This window comes from Morchella sextelata, assembly GCF_020137385.1.
Source record: "Morchella sextelata strain SCLS chromosome Unknown scls_1, whole genome shotgun sequence".
NCBI classification, from domain to species: Eukaryota; Fungi; Ascomycota; class Pezizomycetes; order Pezizales; family Morchellaceae; genus Morchella; species Morchella sextelata.
The window spans coordinates 3334358-3358749 of record NW_025408616.1 but is presented as its reverse complement, the minus strand read 5'-3'; the positions used below and the strand labels follow the sequence as shown (position 1 = coordinate 3358749).

The 24392-nt window shown below is 52.0% G+C and overlaps 6 protein-coding genes across 6 annotated transcripts; 4 read left to right on the top strand and 2 right to left on the bottom strand.

Moving 5' to 3' along the window:
* Positions 1 to 3875: 3875 nt before the first annotated feature.
* H6S33_000877 (uncharacterized protein) lies at positions 3876 to 8746 on the bottom strand (the record flags this gene model as incomplete). The annotated part of the gene is made up of 3 exons (XM_044832302.1): positions 3876 to 6360; positions 6432 to 8401; positions 8471 to 8746. The coding sequence occupies 3 exons, from the start codon at positions 8744 to 8746 to the stop codon at positions 3876 to 3878; spliced, it is 4731 nt and encodes a 1576-aa protein (XP_044700436.1).
* Positions 8747 to 9527: 781 nt separating this feature from the next.
* H6S33_000876 (uncharacterized protein) lies at positions 9528 to 11238 on the top strand (the record flags this gene model as incomplete). The annotated part of the gene is made up of 2 exons (XM_044832301.1): positions 9528 to 10460; positions 10570 to 11238. The coding sequence occupies 2 exons, from the start codon at positions 9528 to 9530 to the stop codon at positions 11236 to 11238; spliced, it is 1602 nt and encodes a 533-aa protein (XP_044700435.1).
* Positions 11239 to 12499: 1261 nt separating this feature from the next.
* Positions 12500 to 13090, top strand: H6S33_000875 (uncharacterized protein; the record flags this gene model as incomplete). The annotated part of the gene is made up of 3 exons (XM_044832300.1): positions 12500 to 12711; positions 12775 to 12911; positions 12984 to 13090. The coding sequence occupies 3 exons, from the start codon at positions 12500 to 12502 to the stop codon at positions 13088 to 13090; spliced, it is 456 nt and encodes a 151-aa protein (XP_044700434.1).
* Positions 13091 to 13570: 480 nt separating this feature from the next.
* On the top strand, positions 13571 to 14167 carry H6S33_000874 (uncharacterized protein; the record flags this gene model as incomplete). The annotated part of the gene is made up of 5 exons (XM_044832299.1): positions 13571 to 13631; positions 13687 to 13757; positions 13818 to 13865; positions 13917 to 14094; positions 14148 to 14167. The coding sequence occupies 5 exons, from the start codon at positions 13571 to 13573 to the stop codon at positions 14165 to 14167; spliced, it is 378 nt and encodes a 125-aa protein (XP_044700433.1).
* A 3162-nt stretch (positions 14168 to 17329) lies between these two features.
* H6S33_000873 (uncharacterized protein) lies at positions 17330 to 17809 on the top strand (the record flags this gene model as incomplete). The annotated part of the gene is made up of 2 exons (XM_044832298.1): positions 17330 to 17652; positions 17719 to 17809. 2 exons carry the CDS (start codon positions 17330 to 17332, stop codon positions 17807 to 17809), a joined length of 414 nt encoding a protein of 137 aa, XP_044700432.1.
* Positions 17810 to 19680: 1871 nt separating this feature from the next.
* On the bottom strand, positions 19681 to 22221 carry H6S33_000872 (uncharacterized protein; the record flags this gene model as incomplete). Its single annotated transcript, XM_044832297.1, has 6 exons — positions 19681 to 19822; positions 19951 to 19975; positions 20034 to 20322; positions 20375 to 20875; positions 20934 to 21757; positions 21825 to 22221. The coding sequence occupies 6 exons, from the start codon at positions 22219 to 22221 to the stop codon at positions 19681 to 19683; spliced, it is 2178 nt and encodes a 725-aa protein (XP_044700431.1).
* Positions 22222 to 24392: the final 2171 nt, after the last annotated feature.

The following is a 24392-nucleotide window of genomic DNA, read 5'->3' as shown; positions in this document are numbered from 1 at the left end:
TCTCCCTCTAGCTCTTCTTCCCCTTCCATGCATGTATGCAGCCGCGTCCCCTTTCCCTATCCCCCACTCTCCTCTTTTCTTCCCTCTGTGACAGTAGCTATGATACCACTCACTTCCCAGGCTTCTTGCTTCTCTGCGTCAGTGCCAAGTCTCCTCACCTGCGAACACCTTCCCTCTGCTGCACCTCCCCCATTCCACCCAACTAACTGGCCACAAACCTCCGCCTCCGCCTCAGAAATGATATATTATCATCACTCCCCATCCAACCATCAACAAAGGAGGAGAGAGAGAGAGAACAACAATTACCAGAATTTCCACGAACAGCATCAATCCCCTTGTTCTCTTTTCGAATTCCCTCTCCCCCCTTCCCCCCCCCCCCCCCCCCACTATGCCCCACCAACAAAGAACTCTTATCCGATATTATCCTCTGCATGATAGACACAATCCGGAGATCTCAAAAAATAAATAAAAAAGAAACACGACCAACTCGCGGACGCTTGGACGCACTTCTCCCACTATCATTTTCCCACGCCCATGGGCCAATGATAGCTATGCCGGCCACAAACCGGCCAACAAGCACCGACAGCATCAACGGAAAAACTAAACCCCCCCCCCCCCCCAAAGGGCCTACCTAAAAATAGCGAAATAAAGCAACTCTAATATGTTACCCAGCGTAGAGCGTAAGTACTCATGTGTATGTAGAACATTGCATTTTTCTGGTCCCTTCAAACCAGGCCACCCCAAAATCTAGAACTCTCCCATGCAGCCCTCCACCTACCACCCAACCAGCCATTCACTCCACCGCCAATCCAGAACTCCCATGCAGCCCAGGTAGGCACCCCACCCAACTGCTCTACCTACTCTACCCTACCAACCAGCCACTTCACTGTCAATCTCAGACAGCATGCGCTGCGGGTACGTACCTACTCTACCGTAGGTACATTACCGCCCGCCCACCCACCGCCCTACCGCAGAGTACCCGCGTGAAGAAGAAAAAGAAGAACTTCTCAAAACGCATATCTACCGCTAAAACTCGAAAAAATTGGCTATCTCCGACCAGGGATTATCGCTCGAGTGATTGGTTGAATGGCATCGATCTGCATCAGAAGTTTCCCATACAAGTAACTTTGATCTCTGGAAGCTCGGTATGCGCATCCCCCCCCCCCCCCCCCCAATAGAATTTCAAACCCGGGTCCTCAATGCTCGGGGCAGCAGAACCGGACAATGCAGGTTTCTGGTGCACCAACGTCTGCGCGCGCTAGGTGTCAACTACTCATACCGCCAAAACTCGAAAAATTGGCTATCTCCGTCCAGGGATTACCATTCGAGTGATTGGTTGAATGGCATCCATCTGCATAAGAAGTTTCCCATAGAAGTATTTTGATCTAGCCAGTTTTTCGAGTTATGGTGGTATCTTCCTGACGTTTGTAAAGGAACTGCTATTGCATGCCATACTAAATTGTGGACTTGGCGCGTATCTGTATGGTATGCAATAGTGGTTCCTTTCACAAACGTCAGGAAAATACGAGTACCGCTAAAAGAGCCCAGAGACAAATCTGTAGGTACTTTTTGCCTGCTGCCCCGGGTATCTAGTCTAGAGTACCAACACTCCCGATAAAGTACATGTACGTACCTGCTAGAAAAGCTTTGCGTCTTTCCCCGCGGGTCCAGGGAGAAGAACCATAGCCAATGGATCCTCTTTCTGTCTGTGTTCTTACCAACATAGAATACACCGCCCAAATTGGACCAATCACGTGCCACAAATCATTGGGACAGGCCTAACTGGGTCCGTACCTACATGTACGGTACATACTCTCTGTGATATTGTGTCATCGGGATTGTACAATATACTAGTAGTCATAACCGGCCGAGCCCTATGGCCTAGCCTTTTAGATAGAGCATATACACTCAGGCACTCAGACGTTGATTCAAGTTCGTTATTTTTTTACCAACACGCTTATATACATACACGCCTACATGTACATAACGCCCTTACCCAGAAGCTTTCGTGAAGGGTGCAGAATAGGCGATTTGAGGTTTTCATAACACAAGGATAAACAATGCTATCTTATTATTAAGTCAGCCCAAGTAATCTCTTCGAATCATTCTCGGTCTCCCGCCATTGTCTCTATATCTGGTAGTGATAAAAAGCCCAAAAGTATACTAGCTACGTAGTATATATGTAGGTACAGTCACACCTCAACTTACGGAGCCCTGGCGTAAGGAATATTTGCTATAAGGAAATAGATTTGAGGCTTGTTTTTCCCCAGCAAAAATACCTTGATATAAGGGGGAAAAAAAAAGTAGCTATAGTGTAGTGGATGAGAATGGCCAGATCAAACACCCCTGTTCCCATGCAAACCGAATCTACTGTAAGAAATTCTCACTCGGTTTTGAACATAAACTTTTACCTGATCTCCCCAAATTTTTCTTGAAATTCCTCAACTATTTTACGATCGCTACAGCCAGTGATTAATGAAGTGTTTGCTTAATCTTTCCATATTTTTTTTATGTTTTTCCCCACCTTGATGGGTCTCTTTTCCCCCAGTGATCGCAGGAGCCCCACAACCAACCACAATATAGGTATCTTTACTCATGTTCGAGAGTCCACTTGTAACTACTACCAAAAAAAAACTGGTGAGCACCACCAAAAAAAAAAGGGACCCAAAAAAAAGGGACCCAAAAAAAAGGGACCCAAAAAAAAGGGACCCAAAAAAAAGGGACCCAAAAATCGGGGGAAAACCGCATGAAGAAACCCTAACCCTTTTTTTTTGGTAAAAATTTGCTGTAAGGAAATGTTTTTTTTTTGCTACAAGGAACGAGTCGCGCCCGATTATGCACGTCCAGTAACCTACAGCGAGGTGCGGCCGTAGCTGGGTCGAGAATCTACCTACCAAGGTTCTCTCCACCACAACATCAAGTTAACTACACCACAACCACCTCCCTACAAACCCGAAAACCCCCCATCCAGGGAGCTAGAAAGATTTCCCCCCATGTCCGACCTCGACCTCGCAAGTGATTGGTTTCCGTGGGCGCCGCGAGCAATAATTGACGTCGACCCCCCCCCCCCCCCCCCCCCCGGGCCCCTTCACGAAAACGGCTCTACGTTTCTGCAGACAGTCGAACAGATCGACTCAAACACTCAAGGCACAGACAGCCATTCCAAAGCTTCATTCAATCCCGTTCTTTTTCCAAGCATCATCATGTCGTACAGTCAGCCATTCAGTACATGTACAGTTGAATTCACAAACCGACCAGAACGAGAACGAGAAGCACATGTAGTAATAAGTAATAGCTAATAATAATAATAATAATAGTAGTAGTATAGTGATATGAGTACAGTAGGTAGTATAGTAACAGTAATAGTAACGGCGGTATAATGTAATGATAGGAATATAGCAGTAAGAGCAGTAAGAGGAAACTCGGTGTAGTGTACTACAGTGTAAAGAAAAGCGAGAAAAAAAAAGAAAAAAAAAAGGTACATAGCAAAAGAAGATATCAAAAAAAAAAAAAACGATGAGAAAAGAAAAAGAAAAAGAAAAGGAAACGGGAATAATAATACCAACTAATGCTAACAATGCCACATCCAATTAACCTCCGAATATGAATGGTCTAAACCGGCCTTTTCCACAAATGCAAACTACTTACTGTATGAGTGTAGTGCAGTCCCACACTCGCCATGGCCATCATACTAAAAACTAGCAAGAAAGGATAATAACACTAAAAACCAGAAGAACGTAGAAAAGCCACACCAAATCATCACCATCATGCGTAACGCATAGCACTTCACAAACAAGAGCCAAACAGAAAAAAAAAAAAAAAAAGAAAAAAACCCTAATTCCTAACTACCTCCTTCCCCCCCCCCCCCCCCCAAACTACTCCTTCTTCCCCACCGCCGCCCCCGCACCCGTACTCTTCCTCTTCACCCCCCCCTTCCTCCCCGTAATATACGCCTTCGCCTCCCTCACCAGCGCCCTATCCTCCGTACTCTCCCTCAGCGCCCTCAACATCGCCGTCAGCGCCCCCTCACTCCCCAAATGCGCGCACAGCCCCGGCTGCTTCCCAAAATGCGCCAGCCCACACAGCGGACAATACTCCGCCCCCATCACCTTCAGCTTACACTCGCCGCGCGGATGGTGCATGCCGCACGCCTTGCACTTCGGCTCTCCCGGGGTATCGGTGAGCGGGAGGAGCTCCACGCGCTGAAACGCCCCCGTGCTGGGACGGGGCCGCGGGCGGTGTACGGCCGGTGCTGGGGGGGACGCGGGCTGGTGGTGGCGGTGGTGGTGGTTATTAGGCTGCTGCTGCGGCGGCGGCGGCGGCGGCGGTGGTGGTGGTGACGGCATCCACACGCCCGTCCCCGGCGGCCCCGGCAACCTCGGCGGCGCAGCCAGCTTCTTCCCCGCTGCCTGGCGCTCATGGTACTTCGCGATGCGCTCCTGCAGCTCAAGGCCGTCCAGGCCATCGCCCAGATCCACGCCCATCTCCGCATCACTCTCACTCTGCGCGTCCGGCTCCTCATCGCGAAACTCCCCATCGTCCTCGGTCCCCGACGCGGCCGTCTTAGTAGTGTGGTTATACTCATCGTCGGGCGCGCTATAGTCGACCTTCCTCCTCCTCTTCCCTCTGCCCAGCTCCTCCGCCGCGGCGGCCGCCGCAGCCCTCGCCGCCTCCTCCCGCTCCGCCAGCAACTTATCCCAAAAGCCCACATCCACCACCTCCTCCTCCTCCTCCGCCCCGCTCTCCGCGAGGCCGCCCTCCTCCAGCGCCCCCTTCTCACTCGCCCACACGCGCGCAAAGCTAAACGCATTCGCCTCGGCGCCCTCCGTGTGCTGCGTCCTCGTCTCCTCGACCGCACTCCTCTCCAGCAGCCGCTCCACGCCCTCCTCATCGTACCTAATCCGCCTCTCCTCCAGGGCGCCCTCGTCCTCAAACAGCGCGCGCGCGCCAAAGCGCAGCACGCTCTCAACGTCGACCTGGTCGTCGTCGGCGCCCTCGGCGCCCATGCGCTCGATGATCAGGTGGTCGAGCGACAGCTTCTTCTTGCCAATCTGCATGATCTTCTCCTCGGCCGTGTCGCGCGTGACGAGGTGGAACACCAGCACCTTGTTCTTCTGCCCGATGCGGTGCGCGCGGCTGAGCGCCTGGATGTCCTGGTGCGGGTTGAAGTCCGGGTCGAGAATAATCACCGTATCCGCAGTGGCCAAGTTGATGCCCACGCCGCCGGCGCGCGTGGAGAGCAGGAACGCAAAGTCCTTGGACCCGGGGCGGTTGAACGCGTCGATGCGCCGCTGCTTCTCCTGGGTGTTTGTGCCGCCGTCGAGGCGCTGATAGGCCATCCCCAGCCCCGCCAAAAAGTCCTCCATGACGTCCAGCATGCCCAGGAACTGCGAGAACATGAGCACGCGGTGGCCGCGCGCCTTCAGCTTCGGCAGCATGATGTTGAGCAGCTCGAGCTTGCTGCCGGCCTCGATGAGGTTCCTGTGCAGCGTCTCCTGGTCGAACCCGCGGTCCTCAATGGCATCGCTGTAAAAGAACGGGTGCCCCAGCACCTTCCGCAGCTGCATCAGCACGTTCCGCAGATTCCCCATCTTGCTCTTATCCCCCGGGTTTCTAAAGATGCTCTTGATCAGCACGGGGTCCTGCGCCAGGATACTCTTGTACAGCTTCCGCTGCAGGCTCGACATGGTCACCGGCACAATGACCTCCGCCATCGGCGGCAGAAACGCCAGCACCTCCCTCTTCGTCCTGCGCAAAAAGAAGGGCCTGATGAGCTCATGCAGCCGGCGGACCTTCTCGCTGTCCAGGTCGCCATACTCTTCTTCAAGCTCCTTCGCGTCCAGCCCCGGGTCCAGGAACTGCAGCAGGTTAAACAGCTCCCTCGGGTTATTCTGCAGCGGCGTGCCCGTCATGAGCACCTTATGCCTAATCCTGTACCCGTCGAGCGCCTTATACAGCAGACTCTCATCGTTCTTCAGCCGCTGGCCTTCATCCACGATGAGCGCCTCCCACGGGATGCCCCTGAGGTACTGGCTGTCCGACACGGGCGTGCTGTACGACGTGACGACGATGTGGCACTTGAGGCTCTTGGTGCCCTGGTGGAAGAGCTCGTACTTGCGGGCGAGCGCGCGGGACTCGGAAGAGCCGTAGTAGGCGACGACGCGCATGGACGGCGCCCAGTTCTGGATCTCGCGCTTCCAGTTGGGCACCGTGGAGTGCGGGACGACGATCAGGAAGGGGTAGAGCGAGAGGTCGTTGACCATGATGGAGAGGAAGGAGATGATCTGGATGGTCTTGCCGAGGCCCATTTCGTCGGCGAGGATGGAGGTCTGGCCTTGGTGCCATTTGTAGTATAGCCAACTATAATAATAATAATCCAACCCATTAGCATTCCTGTAAAACCAATCATTGACCTTAGAATAGTGACTTACTTCATCCCGTCCATCTGATACTTCATCAGTTTCCCGCCAACGACATAACTCGGCTGCTCCTTCTTCTCAAACGTCTTAAAGCTCTTCCCCCTAACCATCTCCCTGCGCTTCGCCGTACGCTTCGGCAAGTGGACATAATGCCCCGCCACAAAGTCCTCATACGCCTTCCTCCAGTCCTCCCACCTCCCCACCTCATTACTCTCCACCACCTCCTCCTCCTCCGCCCCCTCCTCTTCCCCACCAGCGTCAAGCTCCACAATCCTCTTCGCCCGCCGCCTCCCACGGCCTTTCGGCTCCGCCGGCGGCACCTCCCACACCACATCGCCGCCCTCACCCCCCTGCCACTTCACCAGCGCCTCACACACCTCCCCAATCCTCGCCACATCCACATCTCTTTCGCGGCCCGTCGGCACAAAGCTCGTGTACCGCACATCATAGACAATCTCAATCCTAAACATACTCTCGGGCACGGCCGCCTCCGTGGTCCACGCCATCAGCGGGCTCTTCTTCACAAAGTGGCCGCGCATCTGCAGGGCCACGCCCCACACCCACGGGCCCGGCAGCCACTCGGCGCGGAAGTACGATGCGCCCTGGAACTTGACGAGGTACTCCCTGTCGTCCTCCGTGTAGTCTGCGATGTCCAGGTGTGCGGGGGCGGGGGTGGCGGTGGGGGGGGGTGTGCCCGTGGGGCGCCACGCGCGGATGGTCTGGATCTTGGCGGTGTGCGCCGCGCAGTCGCCGCAGCGGAAGGCGCGGGCGTCGGCGTCGTCGTCGAGGTGCTCGGGGTGCCATGCGCGCTTGCAGTGCATGCAGCGGAACAGTACGAGCGCCGGGTTATACAGCAGGTCCGCATCGACGTCCGCATCGGGCGTCGCCTCGGCCGAGCCCTTCTTCTTGCCGTTGCCGGGCGGTATGCTGAAGGGCATGCAGGCCGCGCCCTGCTCGTGGCAGGTCTGGCACGCGGCCCCGTCCGGCGCCGTCGGGTCCTTCTTGCGCGCCAGGTTGATGCAGCGCCTACACTGCATGACAAAGTCGTCGTCCGCGGTCTTAGTGACGAGGTGCATGCGGGTTGAGCGGGGGCCGATGCACTCGACATGGAACGCGGCCGAGCAGCCCTGGCAGTAGACCAGGTTCCCTCTGCTGCCCGACGGCCCGCTGGTCATGCACGTCTCGCAGTACTGCGTGTGTTTGCGGCCAAAGCTGGTCTTGGGCTCAATGAGCGGGAAGACCTCCTTGCTGTGGACGGCGCGCGGGCGGCCCGGCTTCTGCGGGTCGGCCTCTATGTAGTAGTCGTCGTCGATGCCCGGCTCCGTGTACATGCCGCGCCTCGTGACCCGGGCGCTCATGCGTGTCGCCTCCTCCTCTTCATAGTCGGACCCCTCCACCTGCCGTCTCTTCCCGCGGGCACCCCCGCGCGGCAGCTGCGACGCACGGCGCTTGCGGCTTTGTCGTGGCGGCGGCTGCAGGTCCGACACGACCAGGTCGTCCTCGGAGTCGTATGCCGGGCCGGCCTGGGACTGTCCCCTGTACGGCAGCATCGCCGCCTGCCTCAGCGGCTTTGATCGGGTCCTGCGTGTTGCGGGCCCGGCCTTCACCGGCGATGCGAGCTCGTCCTCCGAGATCTCGGGGGTGGGGCTCCGTTCGGCGGCGGCGGCGGCTTTGCGCATGGAGGCCAGCGATGCGACGCGGCGGCGGCGGAGCTCGCGTTCGGGGGGGTCGTGCTGGCGCGAGGATCCGCGGCGAGAGGTGGTGTCTGTCTCCTCTTGCTCCTCCTTCTCGTCTTCTTCTTCTTCCTGCTCCGACTTGTCATCTTCGTCGTCCTCCTCGGCGTCCCGATACGAAAACGCCGCAGCTCTGCCACTCCGGGAATGGCCCGACGTCGACGGCGGCGGTCTCGGCACGGGCTCGTCGCCCAGCTCCTCCAGCGCCATGGGGCCGCCCTCGAGCCCAATCAGCTCCGTAAACGGCACCTACACCCGTCAGCACAATCCACAATCCACAACCCCCAATCCAATCCACAATGCACAATCCGCACTCACCAGCTCCGTGTGTCTGTCCACAAACAGCGTCTTGTACCACAGTCCACCGTCCCGCGTGACCTCTCTCAGGATCCTCAACACCCCGCGGCCGCGCACGGGGGGCTCGGGGGACTCTTCCTTGGCGGAGGCGGGGGATGATGGGGTGGAGGGGACGACGGCGTAGTCGCTGCGGCGGAGGCCCAGCTCGGCGAGCGTGGGGACGCGGATGTAGCGGATCATCTGGTATGTTTCTGCGGCGGCGTCGGCGTCGTCCATGGAGTCGTCTGTGTCGAACATTGTACAGTTGGGTGTGTGCGGCTGTTTGTGTCGGTTGCAATTGGCTTTGTGCTGTGTCTTTGGGGGAGTGGAATGATGTGTGTGGGGGGAGAACGCGTGAGATGCAGCAGTAGTGGGGAGGAGAGAGTACTTGGGTGCGGTGCAGTCAGTCTATCGTATCGTGTCTTGGTGTGAGCTGTCTATCTGTGTGCTATCGGTGTGTATCTGTGTCTGTGTGTCTGTGTGCTATCGTCTATCGCTGTCTATCTGTGTGTATCTGTGTCTGTGTGTCTGTGTGCTACCGTCTATCACTGTCTCCCCCCCCAATGGCTCCAGCTGGAAGTGCTCGACGGACTAGAGATGAGATGAGATTGCTCGTGTTGATGGCTGAAGATGGAGATGGAGATGGAGACAAGATGGTTGGGGATGGAGGTGAAATGAGTGTAGTTGAGAGAGAAGTGCAGTGGAGAGCAGCCGTCCTTATCGTCGCTCGCTCGCTCGCTACCGCTGCCGGGCTCTGCGCTGGGTTGCCCGACGATCGGCCGTGCTGCGTGCGTTCTGCGTGCGGGCGCGGCTCTCAACGTTCACTTTCGGAGACGACGCGTTCGCTCCCGTCTGTGCAACGCCGGAACTTGCCGCGCACGCCAAAAATTTTAACCTGCACCGCAATCATTTCCTCGCTCTCCAAACTCATCATTTCCCACCCCCTCAAACACCGCGACATCCACGCCCAGTCCCAATCCCCCGCACTCCACGCCCCCCAGCGAGCGAGCCCAATCCCACGATCCCCCTCACCAACACAATGAGCGCCCGCCACCTGCTCCCCCCCCACCCCCCCCACCTCCCGCACCACCTCCGCCCCCTCCTCCTCCGCCGCCCCCTCTCCACAAAGCCCAAGCCCCCCAGCGCCCTCGCCCGCGCCCTGCGCCGCTCCCCGCCCGAGGCCCCACACACAGGCGCGCCGCGAATAACCCGCTCGCACCTGCGCCCGCTGCTGCCGCCCGTGCCCACCAGCGGCATCTGGACGCCCCCCGGCGCTCCCCCGCGGCCAAAAGACGACTTCCCCACTGTGCCGCCGCGCGGCGTGCACTCGCGCGTGTGGACGCCGCTGGGCGGGCGCGTCGAGGAGGAGCAGGATGCGTACGACGTTGCAGAGCCGGCGCCGCGGCGGAGGGAGGAGCCCCGTCGGGGCGTGTTCGATGAGGAGCCGCGGCGGGGCGGGTTTGGGGGCTCTCCGCGCAGAGGGTCCGAAGACTCTCCCCGCAGGGCATTTGAGGACCCCCGTCCCCCGCGCACCTGGAGCACCTGGAGCACCGACGAGCGCCCCCCGCGCCCGCCCCCGCCCCCGCCCGCGCCCTACCCCTCCACCGAGCCATCCTACGCCGCACACCGCCCCTTCGGCAGCGGCTCCGGCTCCGGCTCCGGCGTGCGGTCCTCCCCCCGCCTCGACGCACCCCCGCCCGACCGGGACTGGGCGCCCAAGCCGCGGCGCTTCATCCCCAAGGTCGACTACGACGCCGAGTGGATCTACGGCGCGAGCGTTGTCGAGGCTGCTCTCAAGGCTGGCCGCAGGAAGTGTTTGAGGCTGTACATCTACGCGGGGCGCAACCGCACGGAGGAGGCGCGGGCGCGGGACCGCGAGCTGGCGGCGATGGCGAAGAGTGCGGGCGCGGAGGTGGTGTGGGAGGAGGATGTGGGCGTGCTGGATAGCATGAGCGATAGTCGGCCGCATAATGTTTGTTTTCTCTCTCCTTTCTTTCCTTCCTTCCTTCTTTCCCGGCTGGTGTTTGATTGGGCTCTGCGCGCTTTTCACATCTACTGACACTCCTGTTCTCTCCGCGCAGGGCTACGTCCTCGAGACCCACCCGCTCCCCAAAACCCCCATCCTCGCGCTCGGCCCCGTCTCCCCCGCCCGCAGCACCCTCACCCTCACCCTCGCGCAGCACACGCCCACAAACACGCCCATCGCCCCCAGCACCTACCCCGCCAAGCTCTACTCGCGCTCCCCCAAGCCGCGCTACCCGCTCATCCTCCTCCTCGACGAGATCCTCGACCCGGGCAACCTCGGCGCCATCCTGCGCAGCGCCTACTTCCTCGGCGTCACCGCCGTCTCGCTCTCCACCCGCAACTGCGCGCCGCTGTCCGCCGTGGCCCTCAAGGCCTCGGCCGGCGCCGCCGAGTTCCTGCCGATCCTCGAGCACGCGCGCGCCGAGAGCGTCGTGCGCGCGAGCGTCGAGCACGGGTGGAGCTTTTTCGCGGCCGTGCCGCCGGTGACGAAGCAGCAGGGGCGGCGGGAGCGCTATTTTGTTGCGGGCGAGGTGGGCAGCAAGCTGGAGGAGGGCCCGGTGTGCCTGGTGGTGGGCAGTGAGGGCGAGGGGCTGAGGCAGGTGGTGAAGCGGGAGTGTGAGTTCTGTGTGGGGCTGGAGAGGGCGGTGGGCACGGAGAGGGTGGTGGACTCGTTGAATGTGAGTGTGGCGAGTGCGCTGCTGTGCAATGCCTTCTTGAAGGGGTAGAGGGAGGGACGGGTGGAGAGTTGTGAATGGAGATAGTTCTTTGTATTTGTAGATGGTGAATACAGTCTGGCTCGATCATGGGTTCTCACTCGCTGTTTTTCCTCTGGCTTGTGGGGGTGGATTTATAGGTCTTGGCAGTCTCTGGGAAAATATATTAGATTCTTATTATAAATACATACAAGCATCCACGCCGCGACCCTATTAATAAATCTCTCCTCAGGACAACAGTACTAAACAATCCAACAGATGTAGTATATAAAAGAACTCCCAAGGTCTCCGACGTCGCGATGAGCTTGGCTTATAGATAACCTGGTGCTCCCAATTAACCACACGAGTAGTATTGCCAATAGGGTGTCTGATATAACGAGAGATAACAAGACCACTCAAGTCTTATTAGCGAACCACGCCCTAACTTGGCTCAACCTTTCACGTTGCAACGCTTGGAGTCTTGGTGGCTTGATTCTCAGCAACGGGCTCAGCAACGCGAACCTCTGTACGGTGGTCGAGGCGTTCTTGTTGTTTGTATCTATAATTTATAATTTGTAGTTGAGCGTTTATTCAGAGTTTGATTTATGGTCAAGCCGGGGGCGAAACTATCATGAGATTTACTTTGGAGTTCTGTGAACTAACTTTGTCGGCGGCGAGCGAGGTGGAGTTGTGGGCGGCGTCGGCGAGCGGGGTTGTGTATACTAACCGAGGGTGCGAGGTTGAAGAGTGAGCGGCGAGAGGCCGCGGTCACGGGCGGTCGCTTTGTGCGACGCGCCGATTAACTATCCCCCTTAGACTGACTGTCCATCAGTCCAGACTTCGCCAGATAGTGTGTCCCCCTGCAAAAGAGGAGGTATCTTTTTTGGTGTGTTTGCCACCTGGACACTCGCCACTGTCCATAATGCCAAGGGCTGCCAGCCCAAAGCTGTTTCAGAATTCAATAAGTGGCTCGCCAAACAGGCCAACTTATCAGATAACGGAGTTTTGAGAGAAGTCCGTTGTATATAACGGCATTTGGGGGGTCTTAACCTCCGTTTAGGTGGTTGCCAAACGCGCCCTTAAGCGCAGGCTTTGTGCGCGACGCTCAGTTACACCTTTGATTCTTTATATATTGTTTGGCCGATTCTTCAACACCACCCCACCACGCCTACGTTTGCAACACCACGACGCTATAATACCACGATCGTTTGATATTTAGAAGGGTGGCCATCGTCGAGTCGGAACACGGAAAGGTCGGCCGGGGTATTCGAAGTCCAATACTGAGTTGGTTAGCATGGCCGAGCAACCTGATTTCACAGCAGCAGCCAACGGGCTAGCAATTGCGGCTACACAAATTCAGAAAATGCAAAACCTTCCAGTGATTAATGTGGCCGCTCAACTCAACCGAATGGAAGAACATATGCTACGAATGGAAGAATGTATGCTACGGATGGAAGAACGTATCCTGCGTGAGTTTCGTGGACTTCGTGCAGACTTTACTCGAGCGTATGCCAACATCACCAGTTCAGTATACCTATAGCAGGAGGTTGAGAACTGACACTGAAATAGAGACAACAATAACTTCGCAAGAATGATTAATTCGAAAGTCACCAATGATGCCACGGCCTTGGAAGCACTACTTGGTCGAGACGGTCAACCAATTCAAAACTTTCCGGCGACAACTGCCCAGATTCATGAGTTGGATAGTAAGCGATCTGATCCTCGAGAAAAGAAAACACCCATATAGAGTACAAATACTAATCCCATTGCTTTAATAGGTACAGCTATCAACAATCTTCTCGTCGCTTTCGGTTTGCCAGTGGGTGGCAGGATCAATGAGCGAAAGAACAGATTTCGTCGACATATTGGGTTGACTGTCTTGTGATGAGGATTGTATTTTCAGAGTATGACTTTATTTTAAGCGGGGGGGGCGAAGCCTAATCGTGTGGATTATCGTGAGATTTGTTTTATCGTGTTGACGTGACGGAGTCGGAGCGAGTGGAAGCGAGCGGGATTGAGAGAGCGACCGTGAGGGAGCGGTTGTGGAGAGAGTCGCGATTAAGCGACGGTCTACGGTCGGATGCGACCGAGGTGTTTGTATTTGTATTTGTTTTAATTTTTTTCGTTCAGAGTATGAGCGGGGGGCCCCACGGAGTGGGGGGCGGCAGCCTATATGTTCTGTGAACTGTGAATACTAATGAGTGGAGACGAGTGGAAGAGTTGCAGCGCCGGGGAAGGCGCGGGCGGCGAGAGGGTAACACGCTTGGCCCTGGGAGCGCTTAAATGGCCTTCTATCGGTACATTTCTCCATCTCCGTTACAACAACGTTCGAAGAACTCCAGACTACTTATTAACGTCGTCAAACATGCTTCGACTGTTTGGACAACGTGGAGTCCGTGTGGCTACTCGCCGCATTGCACAACAACGTATTCAGTTCAGGGTTCATCGTGGGATCCGGAGATGGGGGTGACTTACTTGAAGCCGAACAAAAACAGAAGGCTTCCGAGTCTGAAGCTAAACATCAGTCGGTTCCTAGTGGCAATGATCGTTTGGTAAGTCATTCTACATGTAATGGAGTTGCCACTGGTTCAACCAACGAACGGTTGTAATAGTGGAATCATGTCGATAAATTGGACGATCGTGTCTCTGCCCTGACAATGGTATGGCTCTAATTCCTAGAATACATGCAAACTGCTTACGAGTCTCGGTAGGACCTTGGAAATTTCAAAGGGGATGTCAGTAAATCTATCGGAGAACTTGCTTCGAGGACGGAACAGGGTTTCGGGAGCATAGAAACGATCACCGAGAAGAACCAGGGGGAACTTAAAGCCGATATAAAGCCGCTTGTTTGGCAAGTCCGTATCCTACTTGGAGGGGCGTCACTAGTATGTATAATATAATACTCATGAATTGCCAGTTATTTCAACGCTAATATCCATTAGGTTATGGTGTTTCTCGTTAAAACGTATCTCGATGAGCACAACATTTCTCCACATACGCTTCACCGGGTACAACCACGTAGCTGTTGTAACGTATATATCTCATCATACTTTACTAATAAGAACTAGCTACATTATCTTATCCCTGGTACGTTCCATCCCGCTAGAAAGCCCTAACTTACGATTTGACCCTCCCAAACCTTCTCGCCCAAATCACGATAACGGTACCTGCTCTATTATAAGGCAAGTACTATCCCGTGGTATTTCAGCATCTTTATCTGGAGATTCGACTATGGGACACGTACGGTGGCTGTTTGTGATAAAACTCCTCGACATACGGATATTTAGTCCCCCAACCACCCAACAAAACACACGAAACAGCCAATTGCTGTTATCGCCATCGTCTCTCCATCCCCTTCCATCATATCACCATGACTATGGTAGGGCAGGAGGAGCCAGACGGGCAGAGCCACCCAACCTCGCAGAGTAAGGTCTTGACGAGAAACGATGGGGATCCTATCCCTCAACAGACAGGCTACTTCCTCATCATAGAAACCAAGCTGTATATCTTTTCTAGTAGTTATAGACTCGTCTGGTAAAGATGTCTTGGATGGTTGTTACAGAGACCGGCCGGCGGGGTTAAACCAGATTCCGTCTCCCGCCCGGGGATCTTAGGTCTATCATACACTCTCCACAGTCCGTCCCCAAGCCACGGTAGTGCAGTCGGTTAGCACGTCTCTCAAAAGTCAGCCCGTAGTGTAACTGCTCTGAGAGAGGAGACTGGGGTTCGAGGCGTCATCAATCTTTTTTACTTTTGCGCAGGGGCTCTTCTTTATACTAGTGGTTTTCCTAACCTTTGGTTACGGAATACCCCGCTTACTCTTTATAGATTTGGTCATAGGTGAGCCCTCGAGCTCATGTTGCCTAGTAGAGGATGGATGATAGCGGGTGAGGTGCGGTGGGGTTGGTGGGGGTGGTGGTCGCTGCTGTCGAGTGAGGATCCATGAATGAGTGTTCTCACCATAAGCCATAGATCACTTTCATCAACACCATCCAAGGCCGCCCTTTTCTCTTCCCGCGAGACGGTGTATGCAGCTACAAGCACAAAAGACGGCCGCCAACCCATGTGGCTGGTGCAGTGCGAGTGATGGATTGTGAACCTTTGGGCATGGGCCGGTTCTCAGTACTGGCGGGGATCAGTATCCTTGATCATCTACGTAGAGGGAGCCACAATTAATGAAAACCATGATACCCTGCCTAGCTGTCGGTTCAAGAGCGGTCACATCGATTTAAAGTATAGGCGGTGCATGTTTCTTACGGGTGCTTTAGTCGTCATACGGTTATCCTTATCGCCTAGGTCTACAGTAACCTTGGCGTCGAAATATCATTTCCAGCCAGGTAAATTCATGGGCAAGTGGTCTAGGTTGAACGTATATAGCATCTCGACTTTTCTTTGGGCCACTGTTGTTAATAGTATAGAAATAGTATGTATAACTGTGGGCCGGTCCGCGTGTGGAACTGTGCAGCCAGCCGGATGGTTACATACATGTATATACTGACGAGGAAAACACTCCACTCATGATCACACAACATTACTCTAGCATGAAGTCCAACCACATATACTGAAACAGGCTGTCATTTCACGCCACCCATGAAGGAGCTGTCCATGTATGTACTCAGAAGATCGCAGAGACGGGTCCCCTGCGCCAACTGATTCGCCCTTCGATTGCCGCAGTACTAGTTCTGCTGTGATATATACGGGATACCTCTAGACTCAGTAGCATAGCCAACTACATGTAAATGCAATTAACCGTTCTAAGCTTTAGGGGAAAATCATATAACGAAACGCGCCAAGCTCTGGTTCTATGCATGGGGAGTTGTCAAAATATATATATATCTTTATCGGCAGTACTAACATTTCCCCAAATGTTGGTGCCAAGATTGTGGCACATGCTATGAGACCCCCATTATCGTCAATCAATATATATTAGTCCTACATCCAAATTCAGGCCCTCCTTCAATCTGGTTAGTAGGAGGCGCCGCCAAACGAAGAGCTAACCAGTCCTTCTCTGGCACTCAACATGCCGTAGATAGTAATTGGTATATATTTTACCATTAAGGATACAATGTAAACATATAATTCTGAGCCCAGCAAGGCAGTCTGTACCTTTAAGGCGTCCACCCCCCAATACAGTTTCTGGTAAAATTATTGCGAAAGTGGGTTCTCCGTGACCCGATAGTCCTAGGCCTATTGGCCCTTAAAAGGGGTTTTACTACGAGCACAGACCAACAAATCCACTCTTTTAGCTCTGACTTTCGCAATGGTTCTACCGGAAACTGTGCTATCCTCCCTATTGGATATTTCGTCATTGGTTGTAGCCGAGGTATCGTGGTGTGTATTCTAATTTTCCCCCTTTCACTAAACCCCGTAGGCCCTTCTGAAGCTTCTACGAGTGCAAAGTCTCTAGTTTTCTTATAGCTTCTAATGCGATACTGATATAAGGGACTTTCCCACAAGATTGATCATGAGCTCTAATAGCTGTGTCACGCATATACTTAATGAGTCATCAATCATTAATAGCTGCGTCATGATTTATCACTCTATACAAGAATGCCGCTCGCAATTCGTAGAGTATAATCGTTACAATCAATCAAAGACTAGACAAACATGTGATCGCTGGTTCAAGGCTGTAGCAATCTCACTGTATATGGATGAGACGATCGGCCTATCTGAATGGTTTGAATAGATCTGTGTTCATTTCTCTGTACATGTCTGATGAGATGCGCGCATCTTTGAGAACAAGCGTATTAGTTGAGCAATGAAATGCACAGCCTAGCGTTCTACTCAGAAATTTATTACTATCCAATTACGGACACAAACTAGTTGAATTGGTTGATAGGCTCATGATGACAGTTACTGCGCTAGTATCTATTAAGCACTTTTTCGATGATCTAACTGTTTCCTCACAAACGACAAACTGTTTGGATCAGTATGCAATTATTCAATCATCGTCAGCCATCAATCGTGCTGATCTGACCTGCAGCATCGCACTGCATAAATACCATGCCACCCGCCTCCACCCTCCTCCAACCAGAAACTCCATCCAGAAAATCAACAACGATCTTCCCTACAAAAAAGCAAAATACTCAAAACACGTTCTATTTTCACACCCACACCTCCAAAAATGCACTCTATCTTTCTTCTCTCCACTCTTATCCTATCAGCCTTCACCGGCACTCTTGCCCTCCCAACTCCCACCCCTCAAGAAGTCGGAACCTCTATTATCCCCGAGTTTGAGTTCCCTGAGCTCCCCGAGCTCGGACACTCCGAGTTCCCCGAGTTCCCGGAAATCCCCGTCGCCCCTCAGTGCATGCGTATGGGGCAGGCGTTCCAGAGCTGTCTCGACGGCCCGGGTGCCCAAGCTATTCAGAACGATGTAGAAATTGCTTATGCCGTCAAGGACTGCCTCTGTGGGTCCAGGTGGTTCTCGGTTGAGGTTGTGACTGAGTAAGTTTTTCTTGTACGCATCATGTGGGCTCATGTAATTGATGGCTGACGATTGTCGATGGGTAGGTGCATGGAAGATGAGACTGCCTGGAGCGATATATGTGGTGACGAGCTACAGGATCAGGAGGCTGGGCTGGGACTTTCGGTTTCTGCTTAGAACGTCGCCTCATTTTTTTTTCCTTTTTTTCTTTTCTCTTTGGTGTTTTGTTTAATATTTGCACATGATGATGCAGAGGTTTATTTTTGGGCGAGCCCTTTTTTCCGTGTATATATGGGGGGTTGGTTAATTACGTAGATATGCGCAGTGTATAGGCACTGTAGTTTACAAATCTACTACTTATTTGGTCACTGATCAGTCAGTAACGAGAATTTTGGTTGCATTTTCGCGAATCCAGTATAGCGTGCGCAGTCACCATTCTCTAAGTAAACAAGCACCAATTTAGCCGTTCCCACACACAGCATCAATAATGTTGCTTGCACGATCATTGACCAGACGTGTGCTCTAAAGAGCCAACACTGCATGATATATACGAGATCATATTTAATCACTCGCCTCTTACACCCACTCTTGAACCCGTACTAACTACCGCCGAAACCATAAATACGCCTACTAAACACAAATCGAACATCACCGACGCCACATCCCGAGATCAGCGCCCTACATTCCTTAATGCCGATTCCATTCACGATTACATACGGCTGCACTGGGTTATCCTGGACACGCACTACACTGCAATTCCTTAAATAATTTGCAATGCGGAGTTATTCTTGGTCCTTCAGTATATTTATTTCTTCGGCGAAAAAAAAAAAAAAAAAAAAAGAGTTCCATCCCCAATCGCTCGATCGCGAGCACCCCCCTGGCCTGACCCCCTTCCCACCCATAATCACAATTGCACAAAAAAATACGAGCAGCGTCACAAAGGGAAAAACAATAACCATACATTGTACAAAAAGATAGATAATGAGTGTGAGTGATATATATAGCTAAGTAGATTCAAACAAAAACAAGATCCCACCTAAGAAATTAAGACCCACCCTAACAAACCCAGACCGAGAGAGAGAGAGAGAGAGAGAGAGAGAGAGAAAATGAGATAGGAAAGGAATAGAAAAAACGTGGAGGGGGTATCACTGGTTTTTGGTTAACTGACTGTCTGTCTCTGTCTCTGTTTGGATATGTAGTTGTATTTTGGGGGAGGTAGATGAATGGAATGGTAGTGGGCTAACAAGCATGGGTATATATAATGTGAGAAGTGTACTAGACACAGAGGATCGAGGGAACCATGATAAAAGTGAAGATGATAATGTGTGTGAAAAGATGGTACAACCAGAACAGCATGGTAGCTGAAGAGATGAGTGCGCAGAAGAGAAGTAAAAAAAAATAAAGGAAGCGCAAAAGATAAGGTATGTATAAAAGAGTAGCCTCCTCTTCATGAAACCATGCGCCCCGCACCATACCTTGCCATCACACACGTATGATGCACCAAACCCCTCGGACAAAAAAAACAATCCCCAAATTTCCAATCCATCCCTCGCTCCTTAACCAAATACCCGCCCCATCCCACCCCGCCACCTAAACCCACCCAGGGTAATAAGAGTTAACAGACAGTAGTTGTAGAGGCAAATAAAGTAACAAAGAAAAACCCCGTATGGAAAAGACATAAGGAAAAATAAGAGGGAAAAGGACAGACAAAAGAAATCGCGGTCAAAAAAATAAAAAAAAACCACCCCAGTTTGGCCTACACATAAGCTACAATAACTGAAGAAATTCACCCCCAACACTGTCTATACTAAGACGTTCTAGGGTTTTCCGAAGTGATATGCAAATGTCCCGTTTTCCCGGTGGCTTTCACATACATCAAAAATAAGTAAATCAAAATACAGAAAATACACAAGAAAAGAAGAAAACACCCCTGAATTTGGCACAAGAAGGAAAAAAACAAATATTATAACCAAACCATCATTCTATTACACACGCGGTTCGGAAAAACATAAAGTCCGCAAAGCGCCACTGCATACACAGAAAGACTCTTAATGACGATCATAACCCGCACCACTTTGCCAGTTCGTGCCATTCGAGCCTTGTCTGGTTAACGGCTGGTGCTGGAAATCAAATCCTCCTTGAGACCTGGTGGAGGCTGCTGGTGATCTGCTGCCATCACGACTTGGTGACCTAGGAGTGCCCGTTGTGGTCAATAACGGGAGCTGATTGGGTTGAGACATTTGGTTGTTGTTGTTGTACATATTATTCCTTTGGGGGTCGTTTGAAGTCGTGGGGAAAAGGGGGACGGCGGGGCTCACAGGTGATCGTGGGGCATCCCGATGGCTGGCTGCCATGGATCCGGCTGTTGATGGAGGCAAAGGAATACCACTGGCATCTAAACCTTTGGAATTATATGAGTCGGTATCCTCCTCAAGGTCGCGTTTCCTATATCCGGCTTTGCTGTCACCACGTGCAGTAGCACCCAATGCATCCAACTCTGTTGAGAGCATCATTTGCGAATTGGACTTGATGAATGATGTTCGGTCATCACGCATCGGCTGGTAGCGGACATCGGGGTTTTTCGAGATAAGTGCATAGATGGAAGAAATGAGGACGAGGATAAGCAAAACGAGGGCGAAGGCAGCGTTGAGGATAAAAAAGATGACGCCCATGGCACCGATAACAATTCCCTAAATAACTATTAGCTCGGGGGCCTAAACGAGAGGTGGCGGCGGTACTAACAGGTCCTTTGAAAACGTTTGTGAAGACTAGAAGGAAGATGACGTTAATGAAGTTTATAACGCAAATAGCAATGTTGAAGATGTTGGTCCTCTTGTCCATGAATGGCCTCATAAAGGCGACAAGGATCAAGTATCCAATTTCAATAAGAACCAACGCAACTGCCTGGACAGTCCCGTTTCCTTGACCAAATGCAATAAACATGGCCTTCATCAACGTATACAACAGAACGGGCACAACAAAGTAGTAGGCGGTAGCACGGAACTGAACATAGAGGAAACCCCATCTGTTTAGTGAAGCCGGGTCAGAATAAAGAATATAGGCCGGGTTCTTGTGTAATGAGACTGAGCGTTGAGCAATGCGAATGACCTTGAACGAAGCCCAAGCAAGAATTGCGGTCATCGAGAAAAAGAAGAAAACAGCAAGAGTGATGGCACCGCCTGAATCTTTCTCGGTCAGCTCCCAAAGGCAGAGAATTGCCATCTGAGGGTATCCAATAAGAACCTATATAGATTTCATGTTAGATGAATTCAAGGTCAAGGATCCTGATTCCAAGACATACCAATCGGTACATAATTCCTTTCAAAACTGTGAGCCATCCGTTTCTGAAATCCAAAAATTTGGTTCCCTTAATCCACTTCATCTTTGCAGCACCTTCGCATGCCCCCTTAAAGGCAACAACACCAAGCGCAACCAAAACCAAAAACGCAACGAAGAATGCCAACCCGGTCATGAAAAAGTTTGTTGCTTCGATACCTGCTTTGAAGGCGACTCTGTGAATTCCAGACACCTTGATGGTCTCAGTAGAGTCGTTAATTCCGTTGTCATTGTTTGATCTGGGTACAAGGTCGCGCGATTCTAGTTTGGCATATGTCTGAAATCCATACATGGCTGCTCGGCCAACATTGTTCTCAACAGTATCTAAGGAACGCTTCGCAACCTGAACGGAGACCTCAGAGAGGGCACCGAAAAGATTTGAAGGAGTTCCTCCAGTGGCCTGGATATACCAATGGAAAATATCTTGCATGAATGAAACCTTGATTATACCCATGCTCCAGTCGAAGTTCTGAGTCCAGGCAGCAACAATTGGTGGGAGAGGAACGGCGGTCATTCCGACCATTGCTTGAGCTTGAAAGTATCCGAAAAGAGACAAGGCGTTGGCAGCAACGTGGGCAGCGGTGTTTGAGTGGCCAAGTCCGGATGTAACGGCAGAGGCAATAAGACCCATTCCAGCGATGATAGCTGTAGCCCAACCTACACCATGAGTATCTACAGTCTTTCCGTTACTGAGAGGTGCTTCGACACAAGCAATCATCTCGTTTGTGTCGGTCCTGTTGACCATAATCTTTGCCTTTCCATCAATATCAGGAACCTGGTAAGCGATACCTAGACAAAACAAATGTCAGTAATTTCCCCAACTAAACAAATACAAAAAAAATATAGAAAAGCATACCTGGAATCTGGTTCGCAACAGCGGCTTCAATGGTCGTGTGAGATTCAAGATTGATTAAACCCTGTGTCATGGGACACATTCCTGAAAACCCTTCTCCCATTGTGCACGGGTCCATTTCCCTTGACAAGGCCGTGTACCCATACGCAATAACCAACAAAGTAGCTGTAACATTTCCATTAATAGACGATACACCGTTGATATTGATGTTGAGAATGTAGTCGTCTGGAGAGAACGTGACATTGAATAAAGACGCCGAAAACTTGGAGTTGTCCATACAGGGATTCAAGGACGTTGACTGAATGAGCCTTTTGGCAGCGACATTTTCAGTACCGAAAGCAGCAAGAGCGAGCAATAATGAAGGCACGATGCCTGTTCTGGGTAACGAGCGACTCATCATGATGGGCGTTGCAACGAGTGTGTTTGGTACTGAAGTTGATGCTGGAGGGGGGAAGTCCCCTTAGGTGCCTGGCAAGGGTGATACTCTTATTGAAGACAGCTTGACGTGATTATAATAGTTGCTGAGTCGTGATACGGGGAGACGTCACTGTAGTTCAGGGTGGGCTATGAAAGGGAGATCAAAAGCTGTGCTAATGGGGGGAGGGGAGCTAAGCGTTGTGTTCCTGGAAACGAGTGGTTGCAAACAAAGAAATGCTGCAGTAGGCGATGTTTAGTTGGAGCCGGTGAGCTGCGAAGCGAAAGCGGCGAAGTAGATAAAATAAAAAAGCGACCGTGGGGGAAGAAGGCTTCTTCTTCTCACTTCACTTCAAAAGGGGAGTCAAAAAACTAATGAATGAAAAGAAAAGAATGAAAAGAAGAGAAGCGAACGAGCAGCCGAGAAAGCAAGCTGTCTCGAGGCTGGCTGTCTGTATATTAATCTGACTGGTGGATTGATGTTTGGGGGGGTCTGGACAGACAGCCAAGTTAGAATTGGTTGGAAAAAAAGAGAGGGGGGGGGGGAAGAGGGTGGAGGGGTTTGTAAAAGTTGGGGAGCAGGTCAGGTACTCTATGAGTAGCAAAACGCAGGTAGACCAGACAGGTGAATGATGGTGGGAAACCTCACAGTAAAACGGAAAGGGGGACAGCCGTGATGGGTTGGACGGAACCCCCAGGAAAGGAACGCACCCCGAACCAGAGCGTCGTCGCAAGCAAGTATGTGAGCCAAGCCCAAAATGTGCAACGGGCGGCAAGGAGCTGTGGGTTGTGCACTGCCTCTCACTGTGATGGGTGATACCCAAATTAGGCGGAATGATTGGGACCCGCGACAAATGCTTCCTACTGACGGGGATCTGATGGTACGCCCGGGCCTGATAAAAGAGCGCGAATCTGTTACAGAGTGACAAATGCGGTCTAAAGTATGGAGAAGTTAGATTTAAAACGAGGTGAGAAACCGTCTTGAAGATCAGAATGTGAGAGTACTAGTATTAGCACTCGTAGTCGCAACAATGCGCAATGAGACCGATAAACTCTGGGAGAACGAATACTCGGGAGCGACGGATGCGAGAGACCTTATGAAAGCGAATTAGAGGATACTTCTACTTGGACCAGGTTACAGACCCGAAATCTCTCTTGCGCACAAGCAAGATGACCACGGAGATCTTCACGACGTCAGGTCGCAGCAGTATTTCCTTGGATTTTTCCCGCTACAGTTCCAAGGAGCATAACATAAAAGAACACCCGCGACAAGACGCTTTTTTTCTTTACTCCTCCAAGAAACGAGAAAACTACTGTTTCTCTACAGTACCGCTTCCCCTCTCTCATCGTGCTTTCTCTTCACACGCCTAGCGCCTCGCATCTACTTTAACGTTGGGCGCACCGTTATAATTAATGACCCCGGGTATCCAGACGCCTATTGGCTGCAGCCGTTGCTATTAACCACCACTTGCCAAAACGATAAAAACCTCAGGTGAATGATGGCTCTGTTGACATATTGGAGCATTTTTCCTTTTTAAGAATATTTTGGGTGTGTTCTCTGCACCAGGCGTGTGTACCTGACAAAGGTTCTAATCTCGATCGGTTTCAGACCCTTGAACAGAACTGCTCAGTCAGCTGAAGGGTTAGGGTTGTTCCTGGTTTCGTTCGGGCACGAAACACTTGGTTATTGAAGTTCCTGGAGTTATTTTCACGATGTTCACAGATGGACTCTTAAGAGAAGGGGAAGAACAAAGGAAGTAAATTACGAAGGATTGCAAGCTGTTTAGCCAGCATCTGGAGACGAGGGCACTTTATTTTTGCGCAGGGGAAACAGATCCTGGTGACTTCCTTCCAAATCCGTTCACACCTTGGGAAGGAATGAAGACTCCTCGTATTTGTTCAACTTATTAAGGTTTACTTTTGCCCCTCACGTGTGGGTACAAAGTTAAGATCAAAAATAATTTATAATCAGTATTGTAGATATCTTCATGTCGTGCCACTGGCTGAATTGTGCGCAAGACCTCACTTATCATCTCATACCCTTTAAGATTGGATCATTTGACAAGTGTATCCTCCTTTCTCTGACCTCGCGGATCCAGTGATTTGTTCTGGAATCAGCAGAGAAATAACCAGCTCTATCTGGCTAACTACTTTGAT